Here is a 20,124-nt window from a genome sequence, read left to right on the forward strand (position 1 = left end):
GAACAACAGAGCTAGTACTATTTTTGGATAAATTTAGATATGGTTATATATGACACATAACTTATAAATCCTAGTCTAATTGCATCTATATTACTGATGAGAAAAATTCAGAAGTGCACATGATTAATTATTGTCACGGTGGAAGAAATGGATATTATTAAACTGATTTCAATATCCTAGGGAGTGGACTTTTGATTTCATTGTTATCAGGATGTCCTGTGCAAGGAAAACTTCTTCTACCCACATAGGTTGGCACCTTCTCTAAAACTGGTAGTCTCATAAAAATGGCATAGAGCATGGAGACATTAAGGGACTCTCTGTGTCATGAGCCATGAATTCTATCTTCTTGGCTTCAAGGCCAATTCACTATTCACTTCTCTATGCTATTTTTGAATTTCAGGAAAGGAACACAAATATGCTGTTGACATATTTTTTTGTCAAGATTGTCTCAGGGTTGCTACTTTATTGTATTATTCTGATCTGACAAAGAAATGCTACTGGCTGTGAGAGAAAAAAAAACTAATGATTACATATGCTAAAGGTGGTAGAGGGGGGGCAGCTAGGTGGCACAGTGGATAGAGCACCAGCCCTGGTGTCAGGAGTACCTGAGTTCAAATTTGACCTCAGACACTTAATGATTACCTAGCTGTGTGGCCTTGGGCAAGCCACTTAACCACTATTACCTTGCAAAAACCAAAAAAAAAAAAAAAAAAAAAAAGAAGAAAAAGGTGGTGGAGAGAGAAGAAAGATTAACTGTCCACAAACAATTCTCAAACCTCATTTTAGTTTTTAGCTTAAGCTTCCTCCCCTTCTCCCCACACTGAAACTAATATCAATTAGAGAAATTGATTGATCTGAGTTTCTAACAGTCAAGAATGAATCTTTCAAAAAACTGTCTAGGTAATAGGAAAGCAAGAAATCATAATTTATAAATATTATATGCACCTTTGAGAATAAAATTATGTAAATACTTGGAAAATGAATGATTTAAACATATAAATGATATGAAATAGGAGGATATAGCAAAAAAGTTTTCTAAGTTGTTGGCATCACCATCATTTGATTCAATTTAAATTATCTAGAGGTAGATTGTCTAGTTTTCAGAAAAGGATCTGGTTATATGACTGTGTCTATAATAAGTTTTATGTGACCTTTTTTAGAGAATGGGGTGGAAGAAATGAATGCACCTATGGTAGAGGAAACTCCCTCTACTGATATAAATTAGTGGCTTATCTGTAATTTCTATTGTCAGAATGACAGTATCATTGTGAGATCACTGGGTCATACTCTCTGAAGCAAGTTTCCTATTTTATTTGTAAACTAGATAATTATCTCCATTTTATAGGCATGCAGACTGAAGGTTCATTTGCTTAAGAGTCATACAAGTAAAACCCTTCCCAAGTCTATAGTTCCTTTCTCTTACTTAGTTCACTGCCCTTTCTCTGCTTACACCATGCTCTCTTTCAAAATCCATTTTTTTCTCATTCAGTAATACCCTACAATGATTATCAAAGACCTGAGATTTCTTTATGAGTGACATCTAAGAAGTAGAGAGATATTTATGGTGTAGGGAGGCAGCTAAGTTGTTTAATGGAAAGAGCACTGGATTTAGAGTAAGGGAAATCTGAATTAAAATCTGACCTCAGGCATGTCTACCTGTGTGACCTTGGGTAAGTCACTTAATCTCTGCTCAATTTCTTTAATTAAAAAAAATGAGAATAGTGACTAACTTGTAAGATTGTTGTGAGAATCAAATGAGAGAATATTTATAGAGTGCTTAGGATAGTGCCATAGTGAGCATTATATAAATATTCACTTCCCATTCTCCTCACCTTGTGGCCATCACTTCCTACATAATGTAGAGATGATAGAATATTACTAGTCCTAGAATAGTTGTAGGGCATAATTTAAGGTATATAATTGGCCAGCTCCCAGATAGTTTAGTTTTTTTTTGTTGCTAATTTTTCTTTTCCTTTTTTTTCCTTTCTAACTTATACTCTGCCATCCAGAACTGAATGATATTCTCTCAAGAGAGTTAGAAGGTTTTTAAAAAAATAGTTGCTTGAGCTCTGTAATGAATATACTAGTCCTTGGGGGAAAATTGCCCTGCCTCTATTATTATATAGAAGCAAGATAGATATACAAAGAAACTCCACCATAGAGCTTTTCTCACTTTCATAGTTGGCATTTCAGAACAAAAACCCACAAATGAACTTAGCTCCTTCTAGTGAATTAGTCAATCTTTCAAAGAAGCATTTAGGAAGGTCCAGGAACCACTGTACTAAGTCTTGGAGAGAGAAAGAAAAGTAAAAACAAGGTTTTTGCCCTCCAGGAATTTTCCTTTTTGTAAGGGAGACAAGCTGCAAAAAACTGTTCATGCAAGAGCTATACTATACAAATAGAAGGGAATTTCAAGGGGAAGGCATTTGCATTTGGAAGACCTAAGATTGGGAAAGGTCTCCTGGAGATGGGATTTGGAGTCTTAAAGAAAGCCAAGAAAGACACAAACTTTTCTTCAGGAACTGCAAATTTATGTTATTCCATTAAATGCTACCATGGACACTCACTCCATTCAGCAGTGATTATGAAAGTGTTTTTCCCACCTGTAAAATCCTAGATGAACATAAGATATTACTACTATAATTATGGTTGATAAAGTTGTTAATATTGTTCTTTTTGGTAGTAATAGCATCACCCTTAATAAAAGTGTTATCATTATTTCTGATCATGTTTATTTAATATAACAATCAGCATAATAATTAATAACAGCAAAAATAACAATTAATATAAAAAATAAAAACTATAGCCCTTGTCATTAAAAAACCAAAACCCAAAAAGAGACCTCTTTCTAGGTTGCTGAGCAGATGGTCTATGGAAAACTCATAAAATGACATGGATAATAATCTTCCAGGATGGACCCAGAAGGATCAAAATCAATGACCTCATTGATCCATTGAAGCAAAATGTCATTATTATTGTTTTACATTAATTTACCATAACAGTGATTGTTATTATAAAAAGCAATATTGATATGGTTATCCTAGAAGGTGTAAGTTCAGAGAGGAGCCGAAAGGGTTTTGTTTAGAAGATTATCAATGCTTAATTTGACTTTTTTTTTTGCAGCACCACTCAAAACCTAACACCCCAAACATTCACTGTACTATTCTTTTTTTTTTTTGGTAATTAAAGCAGGCTCACTAGTGGCTGAGCAGAATATACCAATCTGTCCCCACTTAGCCAATTATGTAACCTCCAAATGACTTGACCCAGGGAAATGAAGACCTCAATAAGTTATTGCTGCTCTCCTGAATTTTCTGATTTCACAGTCTCTTACCATAAGTTTTTCTAATGAACCATGCTGCTCAGACAAGCTTTGTTCACATAGGGATATTATTAGCACATATATTAAAATATATTTGTTTTTTTTTCACTGAGCAACAATTTAAAGTAGGAAGCTAACTTTCCTAATTTCAGGAATGTTTCATTTCAGGCTACAATAAAAATAAAACAAAAAACAAAACCAGAGAAATAAAACAATCATTTGAAAGTGGTGATAAAAGTCTAAATAGTAACAGTGGATGATTAGAAAAACTGAGTTCTCTAGTTAGATGAATTTCATTTGGCAGCAGAGGACAGACTCTGAAATTCTATTACAAGAAACTTGATTAGAAATGTGGTGAGAAAATTAAAAGACACATCTTGAACAAATGGTTGTTCTGCTACCAATTATTGGCCTACTGGATTATTTATGATCATTTGCTGGTGCTTCTTTACTTGCTATCCGGATTTTAGTGTTTTGGGTAAGAAATTCTCCCTGAGATGTCCCTAAAACTTTTGGTTGCTCAATGATCTATTTTAAACTTGTTCAACTACAAAATTAATTAAGTTTTAACTCTAACAATTTGGGGTCAATAATACCATTTAATAGACATAAACAGGGGTTATGTAGGATGGTCAGACAGGGAACAGTTTGCAGTGTTGGTGAGAACATTCTCATTGATAAACTCATAGATCTGTCTGAGTATTTGGATATCACTGTATCAATCTTATAGAACAAAGTCTGAAATTAATACTTTGCAATTTTACAATGAAGTTGATAAAATTTATGATTCTTTGTGGAAGTTTATATATACCAGTTTAATCTGGTACATGAATAGCCAAGAATTATACATTTTCCCCTATAGAGTAATACATTTCTTTCTCCATTTATCTAAATATATTAAGAAGCATGGCATCTCCATATTTGAAGACATCAAAATAAGATTAGAATGGGACAATGAGATAGAAAGAAGAAGAAACTGGAATAGGGTTAGTTAAATGATATCAGTGAGAGAAAATTTTTTGGAAATGTCTAGGAAAATAGACTTTGATTTGAACTTGTAAGGAGAAAGTTCATGAATTGATACCACTGAGAAGAATTTAACAAAAATAAATTGTGGCCTAAATGATGAAACCAATTAAAACTACAAAGAACGCTCTGGTATTTAATGGTGGGGAAAGAAAAAGGAAACCACTATTTTAAGTTTTGTCCTTGAGGCTGCCCAGAGATAGTTCCCTAAAGCAATCTTACCTTTGTTTTCTGCCTTCAGTTCTTCTGCCATCAAACTGTCTTGTCGGTTACCAAGCACAAATGCCAGAAACGAGAGGATCAGGGCATCCAAAATTCCAATAATAGCCAGAATGTACGCCCAGCGGACGGAACAAGCCCCAAGTGTGTACTTGTCTGTCTTTTCACCACACATCCGTTTTACCTCGTCTGAATCCCAGCCATCAGGGAAAATCATACAGCCAAGTACAAGACAGGCAGCTGAGAAAGAAAGGGGAAAAAACACAAAGAGAAAAATGGGAAAATATTCACACAACTCTCACTTTATTAATAACTCTCTAGACCATTCTACAAATTGCTATTTTACAAGATATCACTCAAAGAACCAATGTTTATCATGACAACCCTATCTGGGTCTTCCTCCTAGTTGTCTTAAAAGCAGAGATCCTCTAATGAGTCTTCTTTACAAAACTTGCTCTGATATTGGGCTTTATAGAGAGAGTCTGGTTATCTGAAAGGGACCATCTTTAAGAAAGATTAACACATCAAACCTTTCTTTTTGGCTTCCTTCGCTGATTTTGCCGAGAATAAACTCATAACACTGCAGAGCAAGGACATAGCACTGATTTTAAAGGGCTATGTGATAGCAGCTAAAATGGAAAATATTCATCATGGAGAATGGTGCAGCAAAGCTTTATTAGAAACTGAAATTCAACAAAAGAACAGACATACTTTTTTCTAAACATCATCTAGGGAATCCTATGAATCCTTCACATGTAAAGGTATCATTTTAGAGATAAAAAAAGAGTACTAATTTCTTAACTTCAAAATTTTGAAAAAGCAAAATATAATCTATAATAGAATCTTAGAATCTTTCTCCCCAAATTTACTTCTACTCTAAACTTCCTTCCTTTTGTTTATGGCACCATCAATCACAGAAGCTAAAAGTTAAGCAAAATATTCAACTTACCCTACAATAAGTTGCTAAAAAATCTTACTTATTTAGCTCCTTTACATCTCTAGCATCTGTTCCTCTTCTCTCTCTCTCTCTCTCTCTCTCTCTCTCTCTCTCTCTCTCTCTCTCTCTTTGAAACATAATAAATCTTTTTCTTGCCTAAACTATTGCAATAGTTTTCTCACCGGTTTTCCTGTTTCACTTCATCCAGTCTCTCCCCTCTTCTAGCTATCCTTCACAAATCTGTTAAATTGATAATTCTAAAAATCAAATCAGACCATGCCAGATCTCTACTCAAAAATCATCAGTGACCCCATTGTTTTTAATGCATAATGAAAAAAACCTTAACCTTTAATTTAAGATCATCTAAACTCTGATTCTCAAGTCCCTCTCAGGTACTAATAATATTGCATTTCAGTCAAATTCACCTGCAATTAAGGTGCTATATTTGAGAAGAACCAGTGTGGTTGAATTGTAGAATATATAAGTATAACAGAGCAAAGTGTAAGTGGACATGGAAGGCAGGAAGGGGCCAGATTGTGAAGAACTTTAAATGCTAAAAATAAGAGTTTATGTGGATCCTGGAGGTAACAGAGAGCCACCTGAGTTTATTGAGATATGGAAGTGACACTTAAACCTTCACTGGAGGAAGATCAGTTTTGTCATCTGAGCAGAGGATATACTGGAATGAGGAGATACTTGAGCCTGGGAGGCTAATTAAATGACCATTTTTTTTTTTCATATAGTGAAGGGCAGCTAGGTGATATAGTGGAAAGGCTAGGTTTGGAGTTAGGAAGACCTGAGTTCAAATCCAGCCTCCAGAAATTTCTTAGTTGTATGACCTTAAACAAGTCACTTATCTGCCTGCCAAATGGAGGAGAAATTTGCAAAACACTCAAGTATCTTTGCTAAGAAAACCCCATGAATAGAGATCTGTGGGATCACAAAGAATCGAACATGATTGAAAAGACTAAACAACAGTATACTTCAGGTGAGAGGGGGATTAAGTTTGAACTAGAAAGGTAGCTGGATAAGTGAAATGTTACAGGAGAAATATTAAATAGGTAGAAATGACAAGATTTGTTAAGAGATTGGATATCTGAAGTAAGTGAAAGTGAGGAGCTAAGATGACCCTGAGGTTGCTTTGAAAATTCTACTTCATGAAAGAACTTCTTTTGTGACCTTTTGTCCTGGAATGGAGGAAAAAGAAGAGAGCTAGAATCAGTATTCTTTTGGTCTGGGAATCCAGCAGAAATAAAAGCTAAATTCAATGCTACATGCCTCCAATTCATATTTCAACCACTGTCAATTTTTAAAACGTGATTGAAAATAAGACTGAATATAAACAAAATTAAATAAGCTTGTTGTATAAATATTTATATTTGAAAAAAGTAAATTTCAAAATTTTAAAGTAAAAATAACCTTAATATCCTAGATGTTACTTTTGGGTCTCTAATAGTTCTTTTTTGGTCATATCCTTCCTTTCTATGTTTCCTTTTCTGTGATTGTACTTAGTGGATGCCCTTTTTTCCTGGTTCTAGTTTTAAGGTTCTTTTATGATTTCCAGCTTTTTTCTATCTTCCTATACTTAGCCTTTTAAATTTCATCTTGACATCCTATTATATAACTACATTACACAATTGTGGAACTGGAAGTAACCTCAGAGGTCCTCTAGTCCAAAAAGGGATGGCTAGGTGGTGCTTTAGGAAAGAGAACCAGCCCTACAGTTAGGAAGACTCTTCTTCCTGAGTTCAAATCTGGCTTCAGTCATTTACTAGTTATGTGACCCTAGGAAAGTCATTTCACCCTGTTTGCCTTCATTCTTTTTTTTTTATTTGAAAGACAAATGGGTTTAAGTAGCTTGCCCAAGGCCATATAGCTAGGTAATTATTAAGTGTCTGAGGCCGTATTTGAACTCAGGTACTCCTGACTCCAGGACCAATGCTCTATCTACTGTGCCACCTAACCTTCCCTTGCCTTCATTCTTAATCTGTAAAAATGAACCGGAGAAGGAGATAGTAAATCACTTCAATATCTGTCAAGAAAATCTCAAAAGGTGTTATGAAAAGTTGGATATGAGTAAAAAATGATTAAATAACAAAGTTCAAATAGGAATCATCATCATCATCATCTTCTTCTCTTCCTTAGTTTCTTCATTTATAAAATGAGTTCATTGGGTTAAATAACCATAGAGGTTCCTTCGGTTTTATATATTCTTCTTTAGATTCGTATTGGATGATCTCTCTCTTGCTGATAGCTGTGAATTCACATTAGAACTAGAACCAGGTAGGGTACCTGGAAACTTTTTCTCAGAACATTGAAATTTAGATGGAGCCAAAATCTGAAATAAGGATTTTGAAAGATTGTATGATTTTGAAATCGTATTTACATTTTGAAAGCTCTTTAAATCAGAAATTAATTAGCAGAACTATCACTTGTTTTTTATTCAAGTTGTTTTACAGTCATGTCTAATTTTTCATGATCCAGTTTGGGTTTTCTTAGCAAAGATACTACAGTGGTTTGCCATTCCCTTCTCCAGTTCATTTACACATGAGGAAACTGAGGCAAATAGGGCTAAGTGATTTGCCCAAGGTCACACAGCTGGAACATGTCTGAAGCTAGATTTAAACTCAGGGAAATGACTCTTCCTGACTTTAAGTCTAGTACTTTATTCAGTGAGTCACCTACCTGTGGCTAAGCTATCATTCAGGTAGGGCAATTAAGCCTTTATCAGACTATACTGAATTTATAGGGTGGTGGTATATATTTTACAACTCCTAAGAAATAAAGAAAAATAGATGAGCATCTATATCAAATGAGTTATTAGTTACCATCATAGAAAGCTAGCCAATAACAAATTGGGCTAAATTCTTCTGCCTCACCTAGGTCTGCTTTTTTTTTTTTTTTTTTGGTTTATTTCACTCAGTAGTTTTTCCAGGAGTGTGCTTCTATTGGTGTCTTGGATTTGTTGTCTTTTTTGCACATAAGATGGTGTCTTCTCCCATACTTCAGAGGATACTTGTCTTAGTTACAAAAGTTCCTAGATACAATTTTGATTCACATCGTCATTCTCTGGAAGAGAAGAAGTTGCTTCTTCCTTGAAGGATCAAACCTTCTCCTTTTATGGAGACAAGGCTTTATGACATGGCTTCAATTATTTAGTAACCCCTTTTATTCCCTTCATTTTCAGGAGCACATCCCTCCACCCTCAAAACCTTTAACAGATTAGAATTTCCCTTTAGATTCTCTTTCTTCTTTGTTTTACCCCTGACACATTTCTATTCTTTTAAATAACAATCAGAGGGATTGAGTTTGAATTCTTGATTCTGTTTTATGTGATTCTGGGTAATTAATTTTATATCTCTGTGACTGTTGCCCTGATCTATAAAATGAGAGGCTTGAACTAGATTAGGATTTTTAACCCAGGGTCTGAGAACTTGTTTTTAGAAAGATTTTGATAATTGTACTTCAATAAAGTTGGTTTCATCTGTAATTTCATATTCTTTATTTTAAGCATCTATGAGAAGAGGTCCATAGGTTTCATTAGACTGACAAAGCAATTGATAACAGAAAAAGGATTTATTAGGTTAGATGTCAGATTAGATGACTGGAAAAGATGGTGTCTAAAGATATTCCCAGCTCTAAATCCATGATTCTTTGTGGTATTTAAATAAATGTTATATTTCAGTTATATAAAAGTCTTTCATATTCACTTATATAAAAAAGAATGGGGGCAGCTAGGTGGCATAGTGGATAGAACACCAGCTCTGGAGTCAGGAGGACCTGAATTCAAATTTGACCTCAGACACTCTAATTGCCTAGCTGTGTGACCTTGGGCAAGTCATTTAATGCCATTGCCTTAAATAAATAAAATTTTTAGAAAAGAATGGCACATAGAAATGACAGCTATACCTTCCTACATTCTATCAGCTTTCTTGAAATATACTTAAAGTTGGATTTCATAAAGGGAAATGTAAGGCTACTAACTCAAGCTGAAGAGAGAGGAAAGCAAAAGAATATACTAGGGCTCATTTAAAAAAAATACACCAAAAAACAGCTGTTCCTATGGAGTCTTTGAGTACACAGAACATGTCCAAGGCACTCATTGGGAGTGTCTGACCACTGATTTAATTTTATACATTTCCCAAAGTGGCAAGGAACCTCCCAATCCTGAAAGGAAATCATTGGTGCAGATGGTGCTTCTATTCAGGATAACTTTCGTTTTCTAAATAAGTACAAAAGTGGCTAATTGCTCCTCAGAGTCAGTAATTATACAAGCACTTCTCTGGTCAAAGAGATCTCTATAACCTGGCGAAGGAAACACCTTTATAAAAAGCCACAAATGTTTATAATTGGTCTTTCCTCCAAGAGAAAATGAAGGGAGATGGATGAAATGAATGGTGGGGGTGGGGAACGACATTAGTAACTGGATGTGTAGATATCGGTGGTTCAACTGCCATAATCAAGGCTGTTAGCCTGGGGAAGCTGATAAGTACTTATTTTCTGAAAGGGAAGAGGAAGTCTAAATTCATTCTTGAAGAAGTCTCTGCACTGTTGCACAAAAAGCATGATAAATTGCCTTATGTTGCTAAAGCACTGGAGGGGAACCTGGTGGAGAGAGGAGTCTGCATTCACTTAACTCTATCAATTATTCAGGCATACTGTAATTGACAAAATAGATGCCAACAGAGTTGCCGAGTTACCAAAGGGGACCCTTCACACACAGATTGTCTGTCACTGTAATGAAACACCTGGGGAGAGAGATATACCCATCATCCTTAGAGCTTCTTCATCAGCACATGGAAATTGGGCACTGGAGCCATAATATTCATTACCTCTGGGAAAACAGAACTGGTTCTCCTGGACATGGAATAGTGGTGGGTCAGAGTCCACTGAACTAGTCCAATTATCTCCTGGTAAATCTTGGGCATTAAAACATAATGATAATTTGAAGGGACTTTATAATTGTCAGCAAGGGAAAGTGGGCTAAAGGAGAGATTAAACAACTAAGTATAGAAGCCAAGAGGGAACAAATAAAGAGAAAAAAAGTTTGGAGAAAAATACAACAGCTTCTCAATTCTGTCAAGATGCCATTCACCTTTAATCCACTCTAAGTAAAGGGATTTATACCTTCAAAGGAATCAATTGTGACATATTCCTGCAGAATTCTGTCCTTTTGGTGGTAGTCTGGAGATTCAGGTGTGTGTTTATTAGCTAACCAACAAGGAGATGTGTTTGTGTGTGTGTGTGTGTGTGTGTGTGTGTGTGTGTGTGTGTGTGTGTGATTAGAAATGGAACCAGAGAAGGGAAAATATATAGAGATAAAATAAGAAACATTAATTTGCTAAAATTGACAGAAAGGACAGTGATTGAGAAAAAGAATATATGTATATCACAACTTAAAAAGCATTGTGTACCAGGCCATTATGTGCAAAAAGTGTTATGCTATGTTGGTTAGTTCATGCCCTTCATTATCAAAGGAGACCGAAATGACGTCACTATGTTTGAGACAAATTACAGTGTCTCTGACTGTGATTGATCAGATCAATATGAGCTCAGAATGCTCTACCACAGGTTGGGTGCAATCTTAGAGGTGTGCTGGAGCCAGTTCCAACCCACTTGCAACAGTCCATTATTTAAGTTTTATTCTAGCATTTATACCTCAGAAATCAACAATTCCCACAAATCAGGGCTTTATTTGTTGTTTTGTTGATTGTCTAGAATTAAGTTCTAATGAAGATTATACTTAATAGAATTTGTATACATTCTACCTCTCCCCAGTTTAGTTGTTAGCATACCCCTGACTTGCTCTCTTAGCATTACCTAAGCTCAGAAGGAGTGTAATAGAGAGGTTAGGGAATGAAGTTCACACCAGGTTAAACTATTGAATTTAGGTTGCTGTTGATTAAAAGTATAAAAATAGTTTATGAAATGGTTTACTTCCTTAGCTGAGGCGAAGGAATAACTTTAGATAAGGGGTTGTTATTTGAAGTGGGTCTTGAAGAAAGGAATATATTTCCTATTTCAGAAAGATGGTATGAGCAAAGATTATGGAGACAAGAAATGGCAGGCTGAAAAAGGGAGTAGGAAATGAAATAAGGAATAGTCCAATTTGGCTGAAACATAGATTAAGTAGTGGAAAGTAGTACAAGATAAAGCTAAAGTTTAGAGAACGATGGTAGAGGGCCTTGAATGCCAGGATAAAGAATTTATTTTTTATCTTATAGGTCAGGGATAGGGAACCCTTTTTTTCTGTTGAGGATTTGGCATTTGGATATTTATAACACCATTTACCTTCTATAGTTTGTCAAACATTTAATTGTCATGGCAGTGACAGACCAAATGGCCTAAGGACTGGACATTCCCCTATATTATAGGCAATGAAGGGAGAGGGCAGCTAGGTGGTAGAATGGATAGGATGCTGGACTTGCAGTTAAGAGAATCCAAGTTCAAATTTAGCCTTTAACATTTACTAGCTATTTGATCCTGGACAAGTCATTTAATCCTATCTTCCTCATCTGGAAATTGAGTTTCTACAGAAAAAAATGGCAAACAATTACAGTTTCTTTGCCAAGAAAAACTCCAAATGAGGTCACAGATAATCAGGCACAATCCAAAGAACTCAACAACAGCACCACCACCACCACCATCAAGAGCTACTGAAGATTTTTTGATTGGTGTATTAGGAACATATAATGATGTGAGCAGGATGAAAAGATGGATCAAAGAGGTCATAGGTTAGAAAAGAGTAGAGACAACCAGTGTGCAAATTATTATAGCAAGCTAGAATTATTTGACTAGGGAAGTGGTAAGGGAAGACTTAAACTTTAGGAAAACCATGTTGGCATTTAAGTGATGAATGAATTGGAAAAGGAGAATAACTGAGAGAAACTGCAGTTGACCATGAATAGGTAGGTGATGAAAATCTCTACTAGCTAGGAGTGACTGTATGAAGAGAGGATGGCCTACTGGAAAAATATTTTAAAGGTTGCAATGACAAGAAGACAAAGGCAGAATACAGTAGACTCCATTATATCATCGATTTGTTTGCATAGTATGAACCAAGGCATATTCCTTGAGATGTCTAGTCGGTTATAGATTGATATGTAAGTCTTTAATGTGAGAATTCATCTGATTTTCCAATCTGGTTATATTAAAGTGTATTAATTACCCTCAAAATTCATACAATAACTCTTCTGACAAGACAGGAAGAAGAGTAGCTTAAAAATAAATAAGAATCATTTGTAATTAGCAAATTCATTATTTTAATGCAAAAGTTGTTGCTAGAATGAAGCCTGGAAACTGTTTATTAGTCTTTTCTCTAAAGCAGATTAAACATTTCTCGTATTTACACTGCTAATTGGTTTAGCTAGTCCTTCTCCCTTCCCTACTTAGCTAGGGTTAAGGTATACTCTAGTTCAGTATTAGAATAATCACAAATTTTAAATTGGTGGAATGGGAATTGAGGGTTTAGTGTGTATATATATATATATATATATATATATATATATATATATATATATGTACAATCTCTGGGATGGGCTTATAAGAGATCAAAACAATTGTCTTTTTTTTTAGCAAGGAAAGAAAAAAATCAAACTACCCTTTCCCTTATTCCCAATTAGCTGCTTGTTCCATTTAAATAAGCACACATGAATTAATTACCATATGTAATTCAACTGCTTTCATAGCCATACCAGTGGTATTAGTACTTAAATATGTTGGAAGCAAGGGGAGGACAGGAGCCAATCCTGGCACCAAGGAAGAGTAATTAAATAGAGTTTCATTCACTGGAGTTCTGATTTCATTTAACTTTTGATTTCATTGAGTTCAATATTACCTATCAGTAAATGAATGAATTAACAACTGATATGTTTGAATTTCACAACTGCTTTATGTTTGAAGTTTGTAGCAGATATCTTCATCAGTCAACATTTTCATGTGCAAAGCACAAGATCTTAATTTGACAAATGATTATCCTTCATAACAAAAGGATAATCAACACCTAATTACATTACTGACTCCCTGCAATGTCTGTCTTCCATTTCTTATTGTAGAGGCTTACAGCAGTGGAGTTTATTACTTTTCCACCAGATATTTGTTATATGACCTTAGCTAATAAGTCTGAGGCTTTGTTATCATATTTGTAAAGTTTGGGTTCTCTTATCAGAGACTGATATTGTGAATACCTCCCAATGCTATTCAAAATAAAATTTAGATTTAGAAATATATCCCTCAATAATCTGAGGTATCATTTAAGTATAAGACATTATCATGCATCTATAAATAATTCAACATGTGTCAGTGTCTTCCTCTAGAATCGTGTGCTAGAAAATGGGAATCTGACTTTGTGTTCTGAGTCACCATCAGAACCAGTACTCCCAACCTCTAGCACATTAGATAAGTCATCTGTTGACTGTACTTGGACAAGGTCAGATAATCCTAATACCATATAGATTCAGTGCCACTCTGGCCACTAGCATTTCATTTCTCATTTATGAGGGTGGCATCAGGAACTACTTGACTCATTCAAAATGAATATAGACACAATATTGACTGGAAGAACCCTCTGTCACTAGCATATTTTTTTTCTGTTCTCCTTAAATACTCTTTGGCACTGATAAAACACTATGCTGGTTATTTTTTTTCACCTTAAACAAATTTCTTGACTTCTCTTGAAGGTTCATTCTAAAGTTTTAGGAATCCTGAATGGCAAAAGAAAAAAAAAATCTGTGGTATTTGTGATAGTCTGAATTTGAAATTTCCTGCCTATTGAACCTTGGGCAAAGGATTTGAGATCATTTGCCTACATTCTTTAAACTGAAGGCATTAGATAGTCTTAATAATCAAGGGTTCTTAAGCTTTTTTGATGTCTTACTGGTAAAAACTAAGGATCCCTGCTCAAGAGTCTACTTTTAAATGATTAAATATATCTATTTTCTATATATTTATAGCATAAATATTTGACTTATATATTATTATATTATATGCTTTTATATGCACATATTTATATAGCTACAAAGAACCCACATATATTGAAACATACTTTATCAGTCCAAATCTATTAATCATATATTTTTTATCATCTATCATTTACCTATTTCTCCGTTATCTATCTTTCCATTCTCTCTCTCTCTCTCTCTCTCTCTCTCTCTCTCTCTCTCTCTCTCTCTCTCACTATTTCATGGCTCCCAAGTTAAGATCCCAAGTTGTAAGGCCATTTTTAGATATATGATCTTATGAACTTTGCCAGTGTAACAAGGTTCCAGTGTGGAAATTCTCTCCACTGTTGTAGAAAAGCAACTAAAGTGTCATTTATGATCTTAGGGAGTTGTCTTTTGCACTAAGAGGTTTGTATTCTATTCATAATCATATACTGTGTGATAGAAACAAGACTTATATTTCGACCTTTCTTACACCAAAGCCAGTCCTTATCTACTATTTGAAACCATGCTGCTTCATATAAAAGCATCTTTATTATAAAAAAGGGAGGATTTGTACTCCTTAATGAATTTCTCTAAACTCCTTTTGTAAAGCCTGTCAAGAGGAAGGGCATCTTGGTTGGAAAAGAAATCTGACAAGTATTGTAAAAAGTAACTAATGCCAAGATGTATATATCTACAGGAAATTATATTTTCCCACACATGATCATAAGGTCATCAATTTGGAGATGGAAATGATCTCAGAGTTCATTGAGTCCAATCCCTTCACTTTACAGATGAAGATAAACAAACCTAGAGCAGTTAAGAGACTTACTCAAGGCTATATGAATAGTAATGACCAAGTCAGGATTCAATTCCAGGTCATCTAATTATGAATTCAGTACCCATTCTAATCTTCATTCCTTATCTCTATATTTATCTTTATATTTTTAAGTTGGGGGAATTGGGTAAGGTCTTCACTAAGAGTCGGAATAAAATTGTGAATAAAGAATTGGCCTCAGAGCCTGGAAAACTTGGATTTGAATTCAGCTTCTGACATATTCTAGCAATGTGACCCCAGGGGTAAGTCATCAACTTCTCCATTCCTGTGAAGATTAATAATAATTATTGCTAACATTATATAGTCATTTAAAGTTTATAAAGAAATATATATATATATATATATATATATTATATTTCAGGATGTTAAGTTGAAGATAAGATGCTGATCTGCAGTGATAAAGAGTTCCACATCAGTAAAATCACAGGTCCTAAACTTATTTTTTCACTTACTCTTCTAGTCATTCCTGATCTTTTACCTGACAATTAGAAATAAAACATAAATAAAATAAAGCCCCCAAAGTCTCTCTCTCTCTCTCTCTCTCTCTCTCTCTCTCTCTCTCTCTCTCTCTGTATGTATGTGTGAACCCTTTTTGGCATGTTTAAATATCCCTACAGATGACAACTCCTGTGAAATATATTCCCACCTATCCCTGTGAAGTTTCTTGGTTTCTTATACTTTCTCTTCCCCTAAGATAGAGAAGAGGGTATTTTGATCTTGTGGATGTCATTAATAAAAAAAGAATGAATGTTCCTGAAGTCAATATTATATAATGGAAAGAGCCTGAAATTTATGTCAAAGGATTTGAGTTTGAATATGATTCTAGTATTCATTAACTTTGTAAATGAGTTAAATGATTTAATTTCTTTGGACCTCAATGTCTTTTTCTGTAAGATTGATGGACTAGATTACATCAGGAGTTCTTAACTTGGGTCTGTGAATTTTTTAGAAAAATGATAGCTAAATTTAATGTAACTGATTTTCTCTGTAGTGTCAAGAATTTTATTTTATGCATTTAAAAACATGATTCTGAGAGGAGGAGCATAGGCTGCCTCAATGGTCAAAAGAGTTCATGATATGAAAAATATTGAGAACCTCTGAATGAGATAAACTTTAAGGATCTTTCTGATACTAAGTCCTATTCCATTTAAGCCCAATTTCCCTTTTAACTTGAATGTCTGTCCTCTGTCTTGGTGTGTTTAGATTTTTTTAAAGTAATTAATTTACATTTAAAACAGAGAACTGCAAGAAAACAGATCAGAGAATGGAAAAAGTGGAAGGTCTTTTTCTTCTTTCAATTTTTTTCTAGTCCCTTTAATTTAATGGAATCATGGAGGGACCTCCAAAATTATAATGTCTAAGACTCTCATTTTATATTTAGGAAACCAAAGCCAAAGGATGCTGAGTGATTTACCTAAGTTCTTAGAGGTAGTAAATGTCAAGAGGTGAGATTTGACTACACATCTATAGTCTTGAGAACCATTCCATTGTTCGAGAGCTCATTCCATCATAAAATTTCTTCTTGTCTATCTTTTCTTTTAAAGACAATTAATTAATTAGATCATAAATAATAACCTGAAGTGTATCTTCTCTGTAAAATGAACATCATAATAATAACTGCAGTTCATTTCTTATAGCATTGCTGTGAGGCTCAAATGAAATGATATATGAAAACTTTAAATGTCTATGTGAGTCATTTATTGTTGGGTGTTAAATAGGAAAAACATATTCTAAAATATGTCAATAATATATTTATTTGGTGAGAAATACTTATTTTGAGAATTCAGAAGAAATATTACTGTTCTTCCCTCTCCCCCACCCCCTAAATTGTTTAGGAAGAAGTTGGGTCAAAAGGAATGGCTCTGGGGATGGGGTGGGGAAGCAGATGAAAAAGGGGGAAACAAGAAATCAAGATTTTAACAATCTTGCTATATTTTCTGAGTTGGACACACAACTGATATAGTTGGATAAGTTGATAAAATTATGTTTTAGAGTTGGCAGGTGAAATCTGAAAAGGTATGTTGTATTTGGAAAGGCAATACTTACACTGAAGGGGAAAAATATCTTCTATTGGCAAAAATGAAACTTAACCTAGCATCAAACTGTCAATGAAAGAGATCATAAAAGAGACTTAACCATATGGACTTGACCTGCTAGGGGCATGGTTGATGAACATCCTTTCAAGAACTGGTAGTGTAAAAAAAAAAGAAAGAAAAACACACTATGGTTTAGCATTGTGTGTGGAATCTATTAACTATTCATGAAATATCTGATCTCCCTGACCTCCCCCTCACCAATCTTCTCTCTAACTTGGGATATTGACACTTGAGTCCTATGAAAGTAATCTCTAATTTAATTCTGAGAATTTATAAACCTATTGCACCTATGACCCTGACTAGATTAACCCAAAACTGGGAAAAGCTTAATGAAGATGAATTAATCTAAGTCTATTATTAGTCAAGAGGAAACTGTGGTCTTTTAAAATGATGGCATGGACCCCATTTGTGCATGTCAATTAAATTAAAATACATTAATCAATAAGTCAATAAACATTTATTAAGCATTGTGTGAGGGGCTAGTTATGATACAAAGCAGGAATAATGCAAAGTTCAGCCAATATGACTGCCTACTGCAAGACTCTGTGTTAGGGGAAGCAAGAATGGTGGCTCCCTCCAATAGAGTTCCAGGGTGGTCAGAAGATGGCAGGTTGGGAACTTGGAAGTCCCCAAAGATGCAGTGGTATAGACAGTGAACAATATCCAGCAATTCTGAGTTCTAACAATTTTCTAGGATTCCAGAAAAGACCCTGAAGATCTAGTGCTTTGAATTTCAAAATTCATGAAGATTCTAACTCTGGGAGGTGGAAGTTAGGAAAGGAACTCAGGTGACATATAAAAGTACAACAAAGGGTTAGAATCTGGAACTGGGAGAAAGTCCAAATTCAGGAAGTAAAACTAGAGATGACTAAAAGAAAGAATCCTTTCAATATTGGAGATATAGAACTCCCCCAAAAGAAAGAGAGAATAACTTCATAACAACTACACTCAAAGATTCAAATTTTTTAAGGTTTTTTGCAAGGCAAATGGGGTTAAGTGGCTTGCCCAAGACCACACAGCTAGGTAATTATTAAGTGTCTGAGGCCGGATTTGAACTCAGGTACTCTTGACTCCAGGGCTGGTGCTCTATTCACTGCACCACCTAGCTGCCCTGATTCAATTTAAAAAAAAAAATAAAACATGTTTTCCACAGGAACTACACAATTTTCCAGAAGAAATGAAGTATAAAGTTTGAAAAAATGAAATTAAAGCTCTGGAGAAAAATAGTGGATGAAAATAACTTAGAAAAAAAAGTCATAGAACTTACTCAAGTAAAAACACTCCCTGACAACTAGTGGAAACCAAAGAGAAATCAATGTCTCCATAAGATATCATGTTATATTAGGATAAACCCAAATATTGAAACAATAGAATAAAATATAATATACTTTATATCCAAAACAAATGATCTGGGGAAAAATTCAAAGACAAATCACGTAAGAATCATTGGACCAGCTGAAATCCCTGATAAAGAAAATTTTAGTACATTTAAAGAAATCACAAATAAATACTACCCAAATCTTTTAGAACTAGAGGAAAAACTTTAGGTAATGAGAATTCACCATTTCCTAAAAAGAATCCTTAAAAAAAGTCCTGATAATGTCATAGTCAAAATTCAGAGCTTCTACGTCAAAGAAATATACTGCAAGCAACCAAAACAGTTCAAATGTCAAGGAAGCATAATCAGGATTACACAAAGTCTGGTAGTTTCTGATGAGAGGAGATCTTGGAATCTAAGATTCCATAAAGCAAAAGATATAGACTTGCAGAATGACTTATGCTGAAAAAAATGAGTATCATCTACAAGAGAAAAGTAGATAAAGAAATAGAGGATTTTCAAACTTTTATGATGAAAAGGCTAGAGCTAGGGTTCAGTAGGAATCTTGAGGTATAAACACAAAATCCAAAATTAGTCTAAAAAGATAAATTTATTTGAACACTTGGAATAAGCTGTGATGATACAGTGCTGACATTCTTATAGGAGGAAAAGAAAAAGTACCTTCAGAACCTTAATGTCTTCAAAAGATACTGACAATGATAAATAAAAAAAGTGCTCCTGGGTGATAGATTGGTTCTGTTCTAAGGGATTTAAAAGAAATTAAAAGCAACTCACTAGCAAAGAAAGGAAGAAGAATGGTTAATAACTTGTTATTTCTCATAACTATGGTTCTTGGGAAAAAGTTTATAAATGTGGAAGAAGAGCAGGAATCAGATTAACTTTCTCTAGTATATGAAACTGAGAAAGGCATGTTAAACATACATACACATTGAATTTAATGTAGGAACACATCAAATTAAAAAGAGAAATTACTCGAGATAAGGAAAAATGTGGAGGCAATAGTTAACAAGCAAACCAAATTTCCTAATCCTGAAAGTGCTTGTAGTGGGGTTTAAAGGGAGGGAAAAAAAGGCAAGAAATTAAAATTTAAAGGTGATGCCTTAAAATGCTCTTAAATAACTGAGGAATGGCTGAATATATTGTGGAATGTAAAGGGAAGGAATGTTATTGTGCCATAAGAAACAATGAAAGAGATGATTGCAGCTAATTCTGGGTACCATGAACCAATAGAATGAAGTGAGCAGTATTTGAACAGTAATTTCTATAATTATTACAACATTATAAAGAAAAAAAACTTTGAAAGACTTGAGAAATCTGCTCAATGCAATGGCAAAATGCATGTCCAGAGGACATGTGGCGATACATGTTACTCATTTGCTGACAGAGAGGTAACGGACAACATACAGAAAGAAATAGATTTTTTGGA

At 34.4% G+C, this 20,124-nt stretch overlaps 1 protein-coding gene across 1 annotated transcript in view; it reads right to left on the bottom strand.

The window, feature by feature from the left end:
• Positions 1-4,484: 4,484 nt before the first annotated feature.
• Positions 4,485-20,124, bottom strand: part of LHFPL3 (LHFPL tetraspan subfamily member 3) — a 486,281-nt gene continuing 470,641 nt past the window's right edge. The window contains exon 2 of the mRNA XM_074195294.1: positions 4,485-4,807. Within this exon, the coding sequence (XP_074051395.1) occupies positions 4,485-4,807 (323 nt within the window). The remainder of the gene's footprint in view (positions 4,808-20,124) is intronic.

This window comes from Macrotis lagotis, chromosome 7, assembly GCF_037893015.1.
Source record: "Macrotis lagotis isolate mMagLag1 chromosome 7, bilby.v1.9.chrom.fasta, whole genome shotgun sequence".
NCBI lineage: Eukaryota > Metazoa > Chordata > Mammalia > Peramelemorphia > Peramelidae > Macrotis > Macrotis lagotis.